The sequence below is a fragment of the Heterodontus francisci genome, chromosome 26 (genome assembly GCF_036365525.1).
Source record: "Heterodontus francisci isolate sHetFra1 chromosome 26, sHetFra1.hap1, whole genome shotgun sequence".
NCBI classification, from domain to species: domain Eukaryota; kingdom Metazoa; phylum Chordata; class Chondrichthyes; order Heterodontiformes; family Heterodontidae; genus Heterodontus; species Heterodontus francisci.
This window is the reverse complement of record NC_090396.1, coordinates 28,771,393-28,788,135: the sequence shown is the minus strand read 5'-3', so window position 1 is coordinate 28,788,135 and position 16,743 is coordinate 28,771,393. Positions and strand designations below refer to the sequence as shown.

The following is a 16,743-nucleotide window of genomic DNA, read 5'->3' as shown; positions in this document are numbered from 1 at the left end:
GAAGGTAAAATAAATAAAGGTGGGAAGCTTTCTGATTACTTGTATCAGTTGGGACAATCCTTTGAACTATAATTTCACTTATGTACTGAACTTACATTTGGTTGTTGAACATTATTTTGGGGAACACAGAATTTAGCATAAACCGTAGTTGGATGCTTTATTTCAGTATTGCTTTGAAAATGTTTGAGTATTTTTCCAACTTTTAATTAAAAAACAAAATCCAGGTGAACAAAAAGGAGGAAATAAATACTTCATTTTCTGGATAAAAATGAGTAGGATGAGAAGTTAGTGTGTGGAAAAAAATCAGCAAAACTTTTAATCTTTTAGGAACAACATTTAAATCAAGATTAATAAGATAATACATTTTGATTTATTTAGGGTGAGCACTTTATTGAAAAATTATGGCCCAGAAATTATTGGAGACATCAGAAAAATGCTTAATGTGATCATCTGACATTTCTCAGTCCACTGTTTTAATGCAGGCTTTGATCTGTTTATTTTAAATGCATTAAAATATCAGACAAAGAATGTCATATGAGCTTGTTTAGCATTTGTCCACTATCATTGCAAGAGAAATTTCAGTGCTAACATTTTTAGATATCCTCTAGTAATTGATAGGGGGGTTTAAATCCAGGTAACACTGGGTTTGAATTAGATTGTGTTTATTGCTCATTCCTAGTTACCACAAGGACACTAAAAGGCTGACTGTCAGGCTAGAGTTATGTATCAGTTGCTGGGCACATCCCTGAAGGATATTCGTGAACCAGTTGGGTTTTTAAGACACCACAGCAGCTTTCAATGCTATTTTACTGGCAATGGCCCACAGATTACTAGATTTATTAAATTAAATTTATCAGAACTTGCCTTGTGGGATTTCAACTCTCAACTCTGGGTTGCTGATCCAGTACCATAACCATTAGGCTACCATACTGATTAATTGAGTTGCTACTGGAGGCTACTTCAACATAGCACAGATGGGGATAGAACTGAGACAAAGAGACCAGACAGGAAAAAAAAGACCATACTGGAAATTCTACCTTGAATAATCTTGGTATTTAATCAGGGTACAGGAAGCATAACGATGTAAATAGAATAATTATTGCTTGTGTAATTTACCTTTTGATGGTCTATTGGAGAGAATTCAGATGAGGAGCTGTTCAGCCCAACAAATATGATCCCCCATATACAGATCCAAATCTTGGGAGAGTGCCAAAAATTCTGAGATTTCAGAAGATCATACAGGTTGGGTAGTCTCAATATTTGGGTGAATAGACTGATTTTGTAATAATTTAAATTCCACTATTTGGTGGTGAAAACCAGCAAAACTAAAAATGACCAATATTAAGTATAGTCTTGTCCAAAAATGTAATTGTGTGCCTCATCTGTTTACTTTGGTGGAACAAATCATATTTCAACTCGATTCTAATTATTCAGCTTTGGCACACATCTAGATAACAACTGAAATCATGCCAGAATTTTATTTTCAAGAAATCTATCTGGCAAGCAACTGACCAATAGTTTAATGAGTGTTGCTACAAAATGAAAGACACAATCTGTAATAATTTGTTTTAGAATGTATTCGATCAATGCAAATATTTTAAAATTTATTATTGAAAACAGGTTTAAAAGCTAGTGGTGATTGTACAGGGGCTATCACTTTTTACATTATCACCAAGGTAATAAATACCAATGTAAAAAAAATTGATGAACTTTCTCAGGAATATGTTGTTACATCTGCCATATAACTGTAGTATATCAGTGTAGACAGATGTGAGTGTTTGTATATGATTCTCCTAGATAGTGAGCCCTCCGTTTCATATGTAATTCTGTCAGGAAAAATAAGGGAGATAAGATGTTGTACCACAAAGTGAAAAAGGCAATTTCAGGGTCAGTTATCCGAGCAGTCCTCATGTAACTTCCAACAGCCTATTTGAGAACAGCATTGGTAGAAATTATGGGAGCAGATCTCCTACCCAGCCTGCCAGTCTCTACAAATGTAACCAGCTGCTTGGAGATACAGGAAAGTAGACCTCCATTTATTCTTGTTTTTTGAGAATGGCTCAGTTCTGCTCCTATTCCAGGTGGTGTGATAAGATTGGAGTTTACCATATCACAAACTGTAGAAAGATGCCAAGTTCTTATGTCTCCCGGTCACAACATGTTGATTCAATGTTGTACTCTACAAGATACATTTTTTTGAGGGCTTTGTAAAATGAATGAATGAAATGAAATTGTGTTATTCCACAAGTTGTTTGGAGCATTTAAGACCCTATTGTAATTCTCTGGAACAGGCCAAGCCGTGGAACTCGCCCAATTTGTTTAAATATTTTCCTTCCCCATTTAGGTTTTTCCAGTCACATGGATTGATGGGCAACCAATTCCAACCCCACTTTGTAGTTAAAGCTGTGTGAGCACCATCAGCGATGACTTGTCACCTTGGCTTCCCCACCAATGGGAAGATGTCATAACTCCACTCAGTGCAGCTTCAAACGAGATTGAAAACTGATTATGAGTTCAATCTCTTAACTGGTACTTCTCAACTTCATGCCTTCCAGGTCATCTTTGAGCAACACACATATACAGGCACAGTAATCAAAATGATACTACTGAAACAAAAATAAAAATCAGTTTTCACCATTTTCACTGCCACATCAGATTATTGAGATTATGAGATTCAAAATATTCTTACTTACTGATAGAAATTAAATGATAACTAACATTTTGCACATCTTCAAACACAGAAGGGGAAAACTAAATTCAGATTTTGGGTGTCCATTTGTAACTTTGAAAATTACACACAGCCTACTCAAAACCCAAAGTAAGGTGATCAATTCAGAAAAGCCTGGAGTTTTGTGTTCAGGAACTAATTCTGAGTAAATACTAAAAACAGCTTGCAACTTAAGCATACAATTGTCAACTTCACCCTGCAGGGTGAGCGGAACTCGTGTCCTTGCAGCAAACCCTGGATGTGGCTGCAGCCTGCGTCACAAACAACGCTACGCGAGGGGCGGGGCCAATGTCTGGCGACCCGGACGCGTGCCCCCTTTCCCCGCCCTGGCCGCGTTGCCGGGTGGGAACTGTAGTTTGTTTTCCTCTGGACTCGCGCCTCCCGCGAAGGTGGCTGCCCGAGGCGTCGGAACTACAGGTCCCAGAGTGCGCCGCGGTAGCTCCGCGTCTGCGCAGTGGGAAGCGTCGTCCTGTGCCGCCCCCCTCCCCCTCCTCTCCCTTTCCCATCTTGTTCCTTCACTCACAGATGTGACGCCAGGAGGGACGCATTCTTAATGGGATTTTCCCGAATTTTTCTGTGATTACATCTTTCTCGGGCCGTACACAAATCTCAGTTTTTTTTAAAATTTCTCTCTTACACACAGAGGGCCTCTCTCTCGCCGTTGGAAGGGGGCAGCAGGTTTCCATGCCTTCTTTGTCAGGGCTGCAGTGGCGGCGCCTCCAGGCAGTCGGGCAGTTCCTAGTTTAAAATATCTTTTCCTTTTTTTGTTGAAAAAAACCCAAGAAAAAATTAATTTCATTTAGAAACTAACCTGTGGACTTTCCTGTGGAAACGGCTGCGCGTCGTTTCTCTCGCCGTCTTAAGTTTTGGGTTAAATAGATACATTTGTGTAAACGGGCTTAAAATTTTGGAGGTTTTATTTTTTTAATTATATAACCAATTCATTTAAAAAAAAAATTCGTGTGTGTGTCTGTCTTTGATTGTGATATGGTGCGTGAAGGAAGACAGGAGGCGGATTTTAACTGGTTTTTGTTGACGGTGCCGGCGGGGTTTGGGTCCTGTTAAGTGCTTAAGAGATTTGAGTGCAAGTGTGTGTAAGGGGGTGGGGGGTGTTTTTATATTTAAAAAAAAGGAAGCGAGTGACCGAGCGAACGAGTTGCTGCATTGCAGCCCCCCCCCTTGGAATATTATCTGTACAATGGCGACTCCCAGCTACAGCAACAACTCCAGCAGCTCAGCTCAGCAGCAACAGAGTCAGCAGCAAAACACAACTACCTGCATGCAGGGTAAGCCGTCGCACCGCACTCTTGTGCAATTTTATTTGCAGCCTGTGAATGTAGATTTCCACCTTGTCTTTCTGTTTCTGGAGTGTTCGTACTGTGCCACACGTACAACAAACAACCTCTTCATTTTGCTTAGATGTGCAAGGTGTGGGTCCATTTAGGCAGCTCTAATTTGTCTGCACTTTAAAATACATTTATCATTCATGAGATTAATATCGGGGGAGTTTTTTATGCCTCCAGTGTTTACAACATTGCAGGTGCTACTATGTAAAATGTGTTGGGGGTTTTTAATTGTCAATTTTAGGCTCCTGTTCGTATGTCCTACATTTACCTTTTACTGAAAGAAGTAATTGCATTTAAGTAATGCCTTGGCACCTGAAACATTCCAAAGTGCTTAACATGGTGAATTATCTTGAAATGTTTGCATGAATGTTTCAGTTATGGCATAGTATAGTGGTGTTGGAATACAAATTCTCCTATTTACACGGCCCCATTTCCTCTGCCTCTGGTTGCAGTGAAATATATTATAACTCCCATTACAGTCGAGTATTTCAAACTTGGATAGAGTCATAGTCATTTACGGCATCGAAGGTGGTCATTTGGCTTGTTACTATGTCTTTTTACACTGGTAATCATTTTTTATAGTTAACTTGGCTTGCTGTGGTAACGAGTAATGGTGCCTGCCTTCCCTAAATAAGGGCTTTAGTTAAACGACGTTACACTGAGTAGATATTTCTACCTGTTTTAGCTTATTTTTCAGGCCCATATTCTACTTTGGTACAGTACTTATCCTGTGAGGTTCCTCTATGTAAATTTAATAAATCTAATTACAATAGCATTATGTAGAGGAACAGAATAGGTATTGCAGGCTATTGGAACATAAGATTAAAGGCTAAGTCTATTTTGCAGGGTGACAATGTTTGTATTTGGCATCTAGCTGGAATATAGTTGGCAATATAATGTAGTAACTAAACTATTTTTGCACCTTTTTGGGTTGTAGGATGTTAAATCAAGTACTTAAAAGATTTCATTCTTTGCACATCTATTTTTAGCGATATACAACATAGAAGACAAGTATAAAAATTTGATGGTGGAATTGCTGCCAGCTGCAAAATTGTAGATAAAACTATATGGTATTTTCCTGGTATTCTGTCAAAAGTAAATGACATTACTGAAATAATGCTGAATTCATTCATCCATTTCATTATTACCGTCCTTTCAGCCATATACTGTCTCTTAATAGGATCAGTATGATGAAAATATTGCAGTAATAAAACTTGGAGAACTTGTAGACAATAACTAATGCCTGGTTGTAAGCTACAGGGCAATAATGTTTAACCTTGTGTTATTAATCTTGAATACTTGAGATTTGCTGTTGTAGTTTGCAACATCAGAATTTGCTTGATTAGCTTATTGTTTTGCTAGTCATTCATTCTTTTGGTTTACCTTTGAAGGTTCCATTTCCCTTTCTCCCTCGTGGAGTCTCTATGCCCCACATCATGGTTTGAATATACGGTCAGCTTATTTCCCCCAGCCTCCATGAACCTAGAGGTACTTGAGAAGCTCTAGGTTTGCCCCCTTTCTTAAAACAAAATGTAGTATTTACTCTAAATGGTGACATGTGGGATAAACAAATCAGTGAGTGGGGATTGTGGCCATGTGTCGATGTCCTGCCACATAATATTGGTGTGTGATAGTATGTCAGTGTCTGTGACTGTATTGCCATGCCAGCCTTCTATTAAAAATGTATACTTGACAAAATGTATTGAATTAAAAATTATATGAAATGTTGTACAAGAATTTAGACTACGCTGTTGCAAAAAAATTAGATACAATTTGTTGTACATTGATGAAACAGTTCATAGAGGAAATACAAATGTTCCCTTCCTTTCTGAAATGTTGCATTGCAAGCTGTGGATAATATTTCCAAAATGACGTGCCTTTTTTTGGTCTGCTAAAACATTATAGACATTTTTATATTGGTCCTACAAATTGTCAGTTCGTAGGAGGCCAATAGTGCAATATTCCATTTTGTTTGTGTTGTAACTAAAGTGTAGTTCTGGAAAATGTTTTTACAGTGTAAGATTATGAAATTTGCATAATTGTACTGCTGAATGTATTTCATAATTTTACATTATAAACTTTGATTAATTGGTTCCATCACACATGGTTGTTCTCAGACATGAGTTGCAGAGCACACTAGCCAATGGTATCTGTCTCAATATTGCATACCAACATTAAAAAAAGCCTGTTAAACCTAAAGCTGTTTCATGAGTTCATTTGTCCTCTGGGCTGGCAGTACTATTGAACACACGAGAGTACAGTTGCAGTAGGTAGTAATTTAGTCTCAAGTTGGATTAAGGAAGATCTTCAGTGCAGAGTCAGGAATGCCATTTATTGGCTGTAATTGCTGTTTTGTTTGGAATTCATTTATGAATGAGGCCCAGTGTGGCAGTACCCTTGGCCATGTCCAATTAGTGGCTATGGGTTCCACCTGCACATTATATTAGGGTGTGTGGTATGTTCAGCATGCTTTTTTTAGTTGGCTTTTCTGCAGTTATCAGCACAGGCGTTAGGTACTGTGAAGTGTTTGGTGTTTTCATTTACTTGCATCTATGGCAGAGCTCTTATATTAAAGCCAAATCTGAAATTAAAAAGCTGATATCCGTAAAAGTGACCGAAGCTGTTGGATTGTCACAAAAACCCAACTGGTTCAGTAATGTCCTTTAGGGAAGGAAACCTGACATCCTTACCTGGTCTGGGTTATATGTGACTCCAGTCTCATGCCAGTGTGGCTGAGTCTTGACTGCCTTCTGAAAGGCCTAGCAAGCCTCTCCGTTACATCAAACTGCTGTAAAAAGAGGTTTAACCTACTTGGCCTCATTCTCACCAATCTACCTGTTGCGGATACATCTGCTCATAACAGTATTGTTATTGTGGAGGCCAAATCCCATCTTCACCCTAAGAACACCCAGCAACATTTTGTTGTGGCACTACCACTTTGCTAAATGGGTTAGATTAAGGTGTCAGCCTTGGTACTGTGGGTAGCTTCCTTATCTTTGAGTCAGAAAATTGTGGGTTCATTCATTGAGCACTGACACTTCTGTGCAGTACAGAGGGAGTGCTGCACTGTCAGTGGTGCTGTGTTTCGGATGAGTTGATCTGAGGCTCCCTCTGCCCCTTCAGATCAATGTAAAAGATCCCAAAAAGTGCTTTGGGCCATCTTGAGGTCATGAAAGGCGCTATATAAATGCAAGTTATTTCTTTCTAACAGGTCTAGCAGTTCAAAACTGGGCAGCTATAAGTTGCTGTGGGCCACCGGCAGAATTGTAATCCAACACAATCTATGATCGCATGGTCTGGCATGTCACTCACTTTCTCATCGCTATCAAACCAGATGACCAAGCTAATGGTACAAGGACTAGGGGACACAGATTGAAGGCTTTGGGCAAGAGATGCAGGGGGAATGTGAGGAAGAACTCCTTTACGCAGCAAGTGGTAATAACCTGGAACTCGTGACCCACAAGGGACAATCAATGATTTCAAAAGGAAATTGGATGGCCACTTGAAGGAAATAAACTTGCAGGGCTTTGAGGATCGATCAGTGAAGTGGAACTGACCAAATTGCTTCATGGAGGGCCAAATGGCCTCCTTCCATGCCATAAATGACTGACTAATATGAGCCCTCCTCAACGTCCTTGGGGTTGAATAAGGAGTATAGGGGAGCATGCCAGGTGCAACATCAGATGTACCTGAAAATGAGGTGCCAACCTGGTAAAGCTACAACACAGGACTACATGCATGCTAAATAGCGAAAGCAGGATGCTATCGACAGAGAAAAGCAATCCTGCAATCAGTGGATCAGTTCAAAGCCCTGCAGTGCTGCCGCATTCAGTTGTGAATGGTGGTGGGCAATTAAGCAACGAATGGGAGCAGGCGGCTTCATGAACATCACATCCTCATTCATGGCAAAAGATGAGGCTGAAGCATTTGCAGCCAGAAGTGCTGAATGGATGATCCATCACTGCTTCCTCAGATCTCCACCATCATAGTTACCATTTTCAGCTAATTCAATTCACTCCACATGATATCAAGGAATGGTTGAGTCCTGATAACATCCCGGCTATAGTACTGAAGATCTGAGTTCAAGTACTGGCTGTGCCTCTAGCCAAACTGTTCTAATACTGCTGCAACATTGCATCCACCTGGCAATGTGGGAAATTGCCAGAGTATGTCCTTTCCACAAAAAGCAGGGCAAATCCAACCTGCCCAGTTGCCATCCTATTTGCCTATTGTGAATCATCAGCAAAGTGAAGGAAGGGATCATCAGCATTGGTATCGAGTAGCATTTATTCACCAGTAACCTCACTGATGCCCATTTTGGTTTCCAAGACAATTCGTCTCCAGACCTCATTACAGTGTTGGTCCAAATGTGGACAAGAGAGTTGAATTCCAGAGGTGAGGTGACTGCCGGTGACACCAAGGTGGCATCGAGGAATCCTGGTAATGCTGAAGTCAATGGGAATCTGGGGGGTGAGAGGTTATAAATACTCCAGTGGCTGGATGTCATACTTAGCACAAAGGAAGATAGCTATGTTTGTTGGAGGTCAATCATTTTGGCCTCAGGACAACCCCAACATATTGAATCTTTACTCATTGCTGCATTTTTCCAGTCCCGGCAACATTCTCGTAAATCATCTCTGTACCCTCTCTAGTGCAATTACATCAGCACATTGCTGTAGGTGTTCTTCAGAGCAGCATCCTAGGCCCAACCATCTTCAGCTGCTTAATCATAGAAAGTTTATGGCACAGAAAGAGGCCACTTGGCCCATTGTGTCTCTGCTGGCCGAATAATGATCCATTCTAATCCCACCTTCCATTTGGTCCGTAGCCCTACAGATTACGGCACTTGATGTGCATATCCAGGCTCCTTTTGAATGAGTTGAGCGTTTCTGCCTCAACTACCCATCCAGGCAGTGAGTTCCAGACCATCACCACCCTCTGGTGAAAAATGTTTTCCTCATCTCCCCTCTGATCTTTCTACTAATCACTTTAAATCTATGCCCCCTAGTCACTGGCCTCTCTGCTAAGGTCCTTCACCTTCACTCTATCCAGGCCCCTCAAAATTTCAATCAGATCTCCCCTCAACCTTCTCTGTTCCAAGGAGAACAACCCCAGCCTATCCGATCTTTCCTCATTGCTGCATTTTTCTACTCCCAGCAACATCCACGTAAATCTTCTCTGTACCCTCTCTAGTGCAATTGCATCCTTTCTGTAATGAGGTGACCAGAACTGCCCACAGTACTCGTGTTGTGGCCTGTTCCAGCATAACCTCCCTGCTCTTGTATTCATTACCACAGCTAATAAAGGAAAGGGTTCCATATGCCCTCTTAACCACCTTATTGACCTGTCCTCCTACCTTCAGGGATCTGTGGGCATTCACTCCAAGGTACCTCACTTTCTCTACACTTCCCATTAATCGTGTATTCCTTTGCTTTGCTTGACTTCCCCAAGTGCATCACCTCACACTTCTGAGTTGAATTCCCTTTGCCACTTATCTGTCCATCTGACCAGACCATAAAGATCTTCCTACAGCTATCCTTTTCGCTATCTACCACATGGCCAGTCTTTGTGTCGTTGGCAAACGTCTTGATCATGCCCCCTACATTTAAATACAAATCATTAACATATACCACAAAAAGCAGGGGACCCAGTACTGCTTGAAACAGCCCTCCAGTCGCAAAAACACCCATCAGCAATTACCCTTTTGTTTCCTGCCACTGAGCCAATTTTGTATCCACCTTGCTACATTTCCCTGGAGCCCGTGGGATTTTTTAAAAACCAGTCTGCCATGTGGGACCTTGTCAAAAGCCTTGCTAAAATCCATGCAGACCACATTAACTGTACTACCCTCATCTATCTTCCTTGTTACTTCAAAACATTTGATCAGTTTGGTCAAACAAGATCTTCCCTTAACAAATTCATGCTGACTATTCTTGATTAATCTGTGCCTTTCTAAGTGACAGTTTACCCTGTGTCTCAGAATTGATTCCAATAATTTGCCCACTAACTGGTTAGACTGACTGGCCTGTAACTATTCGGTTTATCCCTCGCTCCCTTTTTGAACAGGAGGTACAACATGAGCAGTCCTCTGCACCACACAACTGTGAGGACTGGAAAATGATGGTCAGACCTTCTGCTATTTCCTCTCTTGCTGCTTTTCGCAGCCTGGGGCTTCCCTTTATCAGGTCAGAATTGGGTTTGTTTGCTGATGACTGCACAGTGATCAGCTCCATTTGCAATTCCTCATAATGAAGCAATCCATGGTCATATGCAGCAAGACTTAGACAATATACAAGCTTAGGCTGATAAGTGGCAAGTAACATTCACGCCATTCAAGTACCAGGCAATGAACATCTCCAACAAGAGAGTTCAACTACCTCCCTGTGACCATCATCAAATTCCTCACCATTGCCATCCTGTGGGTCACCATTAATCAGAAATTCAACTGAACCAGCCACACCCATGTTGTGGATAGTAGAACAGATCAGTGGTTGGATTTTCTGTAGTGAGTGGCTCCCTTTCTGATTCACCAAAGCCCTTCCACCGGTAAGTCAGGATTGTGATGGAATACTCTCCACTTGCCTGGAAGAGTGTGGTGCAACAACACTTAAGCTCAATGCCATCTGAGAAAAGCAGCCTGTTGCCTATCCACCTTAAACACCCACTCCCTCCACCACAGGTGCACATTGACTACAGTGTGTAGGATCTACAGGATGCACTGCAGCAACTACCCAAGACTTCTAACATCTCAAGCCCATGACTTCCACTACCTAGAAGGACAACAGTTGAATGGGAACATCACCAAGTCTTAGTTTGTTGGACATATATCACTCTTCCTTCATCGGCATTGGGTCAAAGTCCTATATCTCTTTACGCAGCACATTGTGGGAGTACCTTCACCACACAGTCTGCAGCAGTTCAAGACGATGCCTCAGCACCACCTTTTCGAGGACAGCCAGGGCTGGGGAATAATTGTTGGCCTTGCCAATGAAGCCCACATTCAGAGAATGAGTTAAGAAATTGCTGTTAAGTAAAGCTGAAATTTAGTTATCACATATTATTTGTCTCAACTACAGTAGCGGCTTATGTGTTTCTGTACAGTAGCTGTTAAATTGCAAGAACTGACAGTACTGATTTAGTAAAGTGAATTTGTATTAGTTTACTTTCAGATATATTCTGTATAGTGGCAGACGTAGATCTGTAGATGAAATATAGGAATTTTATATCTGCAGTAATGAAATATTTAGTTGGTTGATATGCAAACCTAATTGTGAACAAGTTAAGCAGCAACTGAAAAATATTCTTTCCTGACTTCTTTGCCCCTAGTGTTAAGTCTGCCATATAGATTAATAATTTTCAATGTGTGATTCCAGCAGTGTCTGAAATACTGTGATCCAATACATTATACACTGTGTTTATAAAGTCTTTGTGCAACTTTAAACGTTAACTGCATGTGCACAATAGCAAACTGTAATCGACACAAAGCATTCATAAAGTTTTCTCAATACAGTTCAAATTTCTAGGCTTCAACATAACTGCCATCTTTTGTGATAATCGTTCAATCTGATTTTCCAACGATTCACTTTTTCCTTTGCTATTTTCAACCAGCTACCAACATAATATAAGAAATAGGAGCAGGGGTAGATCATATAGCCCCTCGAGCCTGCTCCGCCGTTCAATACCATCATGGCTGATCTTCTGCTTCAACTCCCATTTTCCTGCCTGCTCCCCATATCCCTTAATTCACTGTGAAATCAAAAATCTATCTATCCCAGTCTTGAATATATTCGATGATGGAGCATCCACAACCCTCTGCAGTAGACAATTCCAAAGATTCACAAACCTCTGAGTGAAGAAATTTCCCCTTATCCTGAAATTGTGCCCCCTTGTTCTAGATTCCCCAGTTAGGGGAAACAACCTCTCCGTATCTACGCTGTCAAGCCCTTTCAGAATCTTGTGTTTCAATGAGATCATTTCTCATTCTTCTAAACTCCAGTGTGTATAGGCCCAATTTACTCACCTCTCATAGGACAACCCTGACATCCCAGGAACCAGTGGTGAACCTTCGCTGTAGTGCCTCCAAGGCAAGTATATCTCTCCTTGGATATGGAGAACAAAACTGCACACCGTACTGCAGTTTCATCTTTAACACAGCATTGCTATAGTATTAAAGGACCTGTATGCAGAAGTGTTGCATTTGTCTTTAGTCTGTTATGTGTTGTAGTGCCTCAATCATGCAATTTACTGGTATATAATAGTGAAAGAGCACTTGATAAAGTGCATCTTTATTGTAACATTTCTTGTGTTAACTTACTTTCCTGGTTATTGGGAAATTAGCTTTTTCTAATGAGGTGCGATAGTGTAGTGATTGCTACTGTGCTAATAATCAAGAGGCCTGAACAGTTAATTCAGAGAATGTGAATACAAATCCCACCATGGCAGTTTGAGAATGAGTTCCTTTTTTATAGCTACCATTAGTAACACTGACCGTGAAGCTGTTGGATAGTTGTAAAACCCCAAATCGTTCTCTAGCGTCCATTTGGGAAGGAAACTTGTCCTTACCTATTCTGGCTTATGTGACTCCCATTTCACACCAATATGGTTGAGCCTCTGAAATGGCCTGTATCAAACCACAAGAAGGTGGCCTGCCTTTACTTTAGGGTAACTAGGGAGTCAGTAAATACTGGTTTTGCCAGTGACGTTCATATCCTGAGAATGAGTTAAAATGCCTCTGTTCTTTGGTAGTCAGCAAGTATATCATCCAAAACCTATCTCCCCATTTGCAATCCTCTCCCCATCATATATTAAACAGTCTTGTTCCAGCAAAAAGAGAGATGTAACTATGACAATTTTTTACTCATTTTATGCCTCAAAATAAAATTTATCAATAGCAGACATAAGTTCACAAAAATAGATATATAAAAAGTTTCGTTACAACGGCTTCCCTCATTTCACTTGCAGAAACAATGCAATTCACCTGTGGGCCTCAACGCCATGTGCTCTGAGTACACCCTTCCACTCTCTCTTTCCCCTGGCTTTCCAACGTGCTTCTTGATCGGCACATTTGCCTTTCAAATGTTTGGAGGTCCGATATAAACAAAATATGCTTACGTATGAGCTTGACTCTGTAAAGGACTACGATTCCCTGGAGCCACCCTGCAGCTGGGGTTCTAGTGCATGCACAAAGGAACATCTACCTTCATGTAATCAACAGCATCGCTGCGCACAGGTGTACAAGTGCTTCTCTGAATAACCTCACAACTTGTGTTGGAGTAGCAAAGAGATGTGTTTAAAATGGAAAGGGGGGAAGGGATTGACAATTTAGTGGATGGGAGGAGATGTGCAGATTTGGGACCCAATTTGAGAGGAGTAGTGAGAGTAAGACCTTGGGGTGAGGGAGAGTAGGAGGACAGATGATGCTATTTTGGATGAGGGGAGGAGAGTGTGAACAATCCTGTTGCTGGAAGGGGTATCTCAGCCTCTCCTGAGTGGGAGAATGGGCTCTTGGGACTTAAAGGGTTTGTATTAAAAAAAAATTGTGTAATTTGACTTACAATGAGCAATGTTACAGGAATTTAGTACTCCTAATGAGCAATTTTAATTCTTTGGAATGAGGTACAAAGCTATAATCTGATCTTGGGTTCCTCTCCAGCCCTGAAATTATACTGCATGATAGCATACAAATGCTTAATGTATTTGTCCAAAATTTCCCTTTGCACTACTTTAGGAGAAGTGTTTATCCATTTGTTTAAAGGTTTGCCCTGCCCTATGCTGAAGCAAAAGAGGAATTTCAGATGCATGTGCTTAGCATTCATATACTAGTATCCATGCTATAATTTTGCAGACTTTATAACTGATGTGAGCACCAAGATTGAATTGCAACTTTGTAATTCCCAGCTATAATATGTAAAGTATGCATGGCCCAGTTAATAAGATTATTTTTAATTCCAAAGTTCCGTGTTTAGCACAATAAATTGTGAAATCAGTCATATAGTTAAAATCCAGTATGCTGTCAGGTCGCACTCCCACTTTCTCCAAATCCGAATTATAAATGGTCTATTATACTTGAATTTTTCTGTCAGTATTGTACTGGCTGGATTATTTCTTTACTATTTTGCAAGGCATGTTACCATTCACTCGCAAATAGCTGCTGCTTGATCTGGAATGTCATGAGGCAAATCTGCTCACAAAGGCCATTTCTTACCACTTTCTTGTATCCTCACCATTCACGTGCCCTACCCCATTACACTCCCACTTCCTGTTGCGTCCACCCATGGGGGAAAAAACAGTCCCTCAAGTTATAGCTGTATTTTCAAAGTCCCAAATATCCCATCTTTGACCTTCCATACGCCACAATACTTCTGCAGTTGTCGAACACCCACTCACCTTCACCTTTGATGTCTTTGCACCAGTAAAACCTTTACAGTCTTCCATTCTGTTCATCCCCCCCTTGATATGGCACCCATCTTTGCTTCTTTAAGCTCCAGGTGCAGACCTCAGTGCATCTGGTGCACAACTGCTTTTGCCATCCATTACCAGATCTGGCTAGCCTACATCAAACACGGTCGGGCCTTACTCTTCTCAATCAAAGCTGGCCACTACTCCAGAATCACCCTGACGTGTAAAGGTAATCACTGCTGTTTTGTTCAGCAATACCAACTGTCTTTCTGAAAATGTCCTCCCCTGCCAGCTCCATCTTCACCTCAAACTACAAGAGCAAGGAGCTCATGGAATTAGTCATTTAAAATTGAACCTGTTAAGCTGCCTCTCCTTCCTTTGTCAACCAAGCCAAACGACCCCCAAGGCTCATCCTTTCCCTCATCCCACGTCCTTTTCTAGTTTCTCCCCTCGTGCACTCCGATCTCATTCATGTGACCCACCTCCTGCTTCCTTGACCCCCACCTATTCCCATTTTCTTCCTGGTCCCATGCTAGCTGACATTGCAAATGGTTACCTCTCCTTGGGTACTATTCCTTTCCCTTTCAAAACATCTGGTTTCAGCTCTCTCCTCAAAACAAAACTACTGTCAAATCTCTGACCTCCCATTCATCTCAGGTCCTTGAACTTGTTTCCTGAATCTTTGCTCATTTTTCCTGCAAATCCATATTTGAATTGCCCGATCAAATTTCCGTATTTGATTGAACACTGAAATCGTCTTAGTCAAAGTCACGAATGTCATTCACTCACTGACAATGTTGCAGTTTCCCTCCTTGACTGTTCTTTAGGCTGGAGAGTGAAGGTAATCACGTAATTTTTTTCCCCGCACCTCCAAACTCAACTCTTCTTTCCTGGCTGGCTTCACAGCATATCCAAAACTGCTGCCCATATCGCATCTCACACCACATTTCACTCATGTATTATCTATGTCTTTGCTGACCTAAATTAGCTCTCTGTCCCCCAACATTTTCAATTTAGAATTCTCATCATGACCTCACCTCTTCCAAACTCAGTGACCTCCTGCAACTCTCAGAACTCCGTCCCTTCAATTCTGGCCTTAAGCATTCACCCTTCCTACGCCCCACCATTTTTGTCTGTGCCTTCATCCATCTAGGCCAGAGCTCTGGAATTCCCTTCATAAATCTTGCACCCCTGGTTCATTCTTTAAGACCCTCTTTAAAGCCCACTTCTTTGGCCAAGCTTTTGCTCACTCTTAATATCTACTTCATTGGCTCACTGTTCTTTTTTTTCTGATTTGTACATCTGTAAAAATCTTGCAACATTAAAGGTGCCATATAAATGCAAATTGTTCAAGCAATAGCTTGAAGGTGGAATCCTAATTATTCACATTAAACAGCATTACTATTCTAACAAATGAATTGCAAAGATGTATTTCAAACCACATTGATACCTTTGTCAATGTATTGCTTCCATTCTGAATAGTTCTTTGTCATTCTCTACTCCCTCCCATCCCATCTTTATAGTTTTGAACTTTTTTGTTTTAATATAAAGAATTAAATTATTAACACAGTTATAATACTGAATTTATTTTTCTGTAAGAAAGCTTCAAAAAATTAAATGTGATACTATCTTCTGTAATGTAATAAGAATGTCTCTTGGAGTCATCTGATAACTTGCTGTTCATAAATTTGAATTGCTGAGCCATGCTGATCATTAGTCTCTTAGTTCGCTGATCTCGGCTGATGCAGTTTGGGTGCTAGAATTGACATCTACCTTTGAGTTAGAGAGAGGAATAATTGGCCAATCTTGATTGCTGAAGAGTGACCTCATGCAGGAAGACTACCATGCACCTAAGCAAATTCGGGCTGGAAATTAAATTTCACTTTCTATAAGCCAAAGATGTGTGGTACTTCAATGCAGAAAAATGCTAAGTTAGAAAATGTATCATGGATTTGGGAATTGGAATGTATGCTTGATTCAACTAGGAGCTTAAATAATTTGTATATCCTACTGAGTCATACAGCTGTATTCAGAGTTACAATGGGTAGTTATAGAATTATCAAATAACATTCTAACGTTTTTGAAGTCTTCACCTTCACTTCTGAAATGTTGCCTGCACGAGTGATGCAATATGGAATTTTACTTCTGGTCGTTATCTTTTTAACTTTTTGTTTGAAAGCAGCTGAATATCCCTCCATTTTGTTCTATTTTCTCCCTTGAAACATATTTGACTTTGCACCCCATCCATCTTGTGGAGATTACTGCCATTTA

At 40.7% G+C, this 16,743-nt stretch overlaps 1 protein-coding gene across 1 annotated transcript in view; it reads left to right on the top strand.

Annotated features, from left to right (window-relative positions):
- The first annotated feature begins 3,203 nt into the window (after positions 1–3,203).
- Positions 3,204–16,743, top strand: part of map2k4a (mitogen-activated protein kinase kinase 4a) — a 206,060-nt gene continuing 192,520 nt past the window's right edge. Inside the window, exon 1 of the mRNA XM_068057961.1 lies at positions 3,204–4,014. Coding sequence (XP_067914062.1) covers positions 3,927–4,014 — 88 coding nt within the window. The 5' untranslated portion in view covers positions 3,204–3,926. The remainder of the gene's footprint in view (positions 4,015–16,743) is intronic.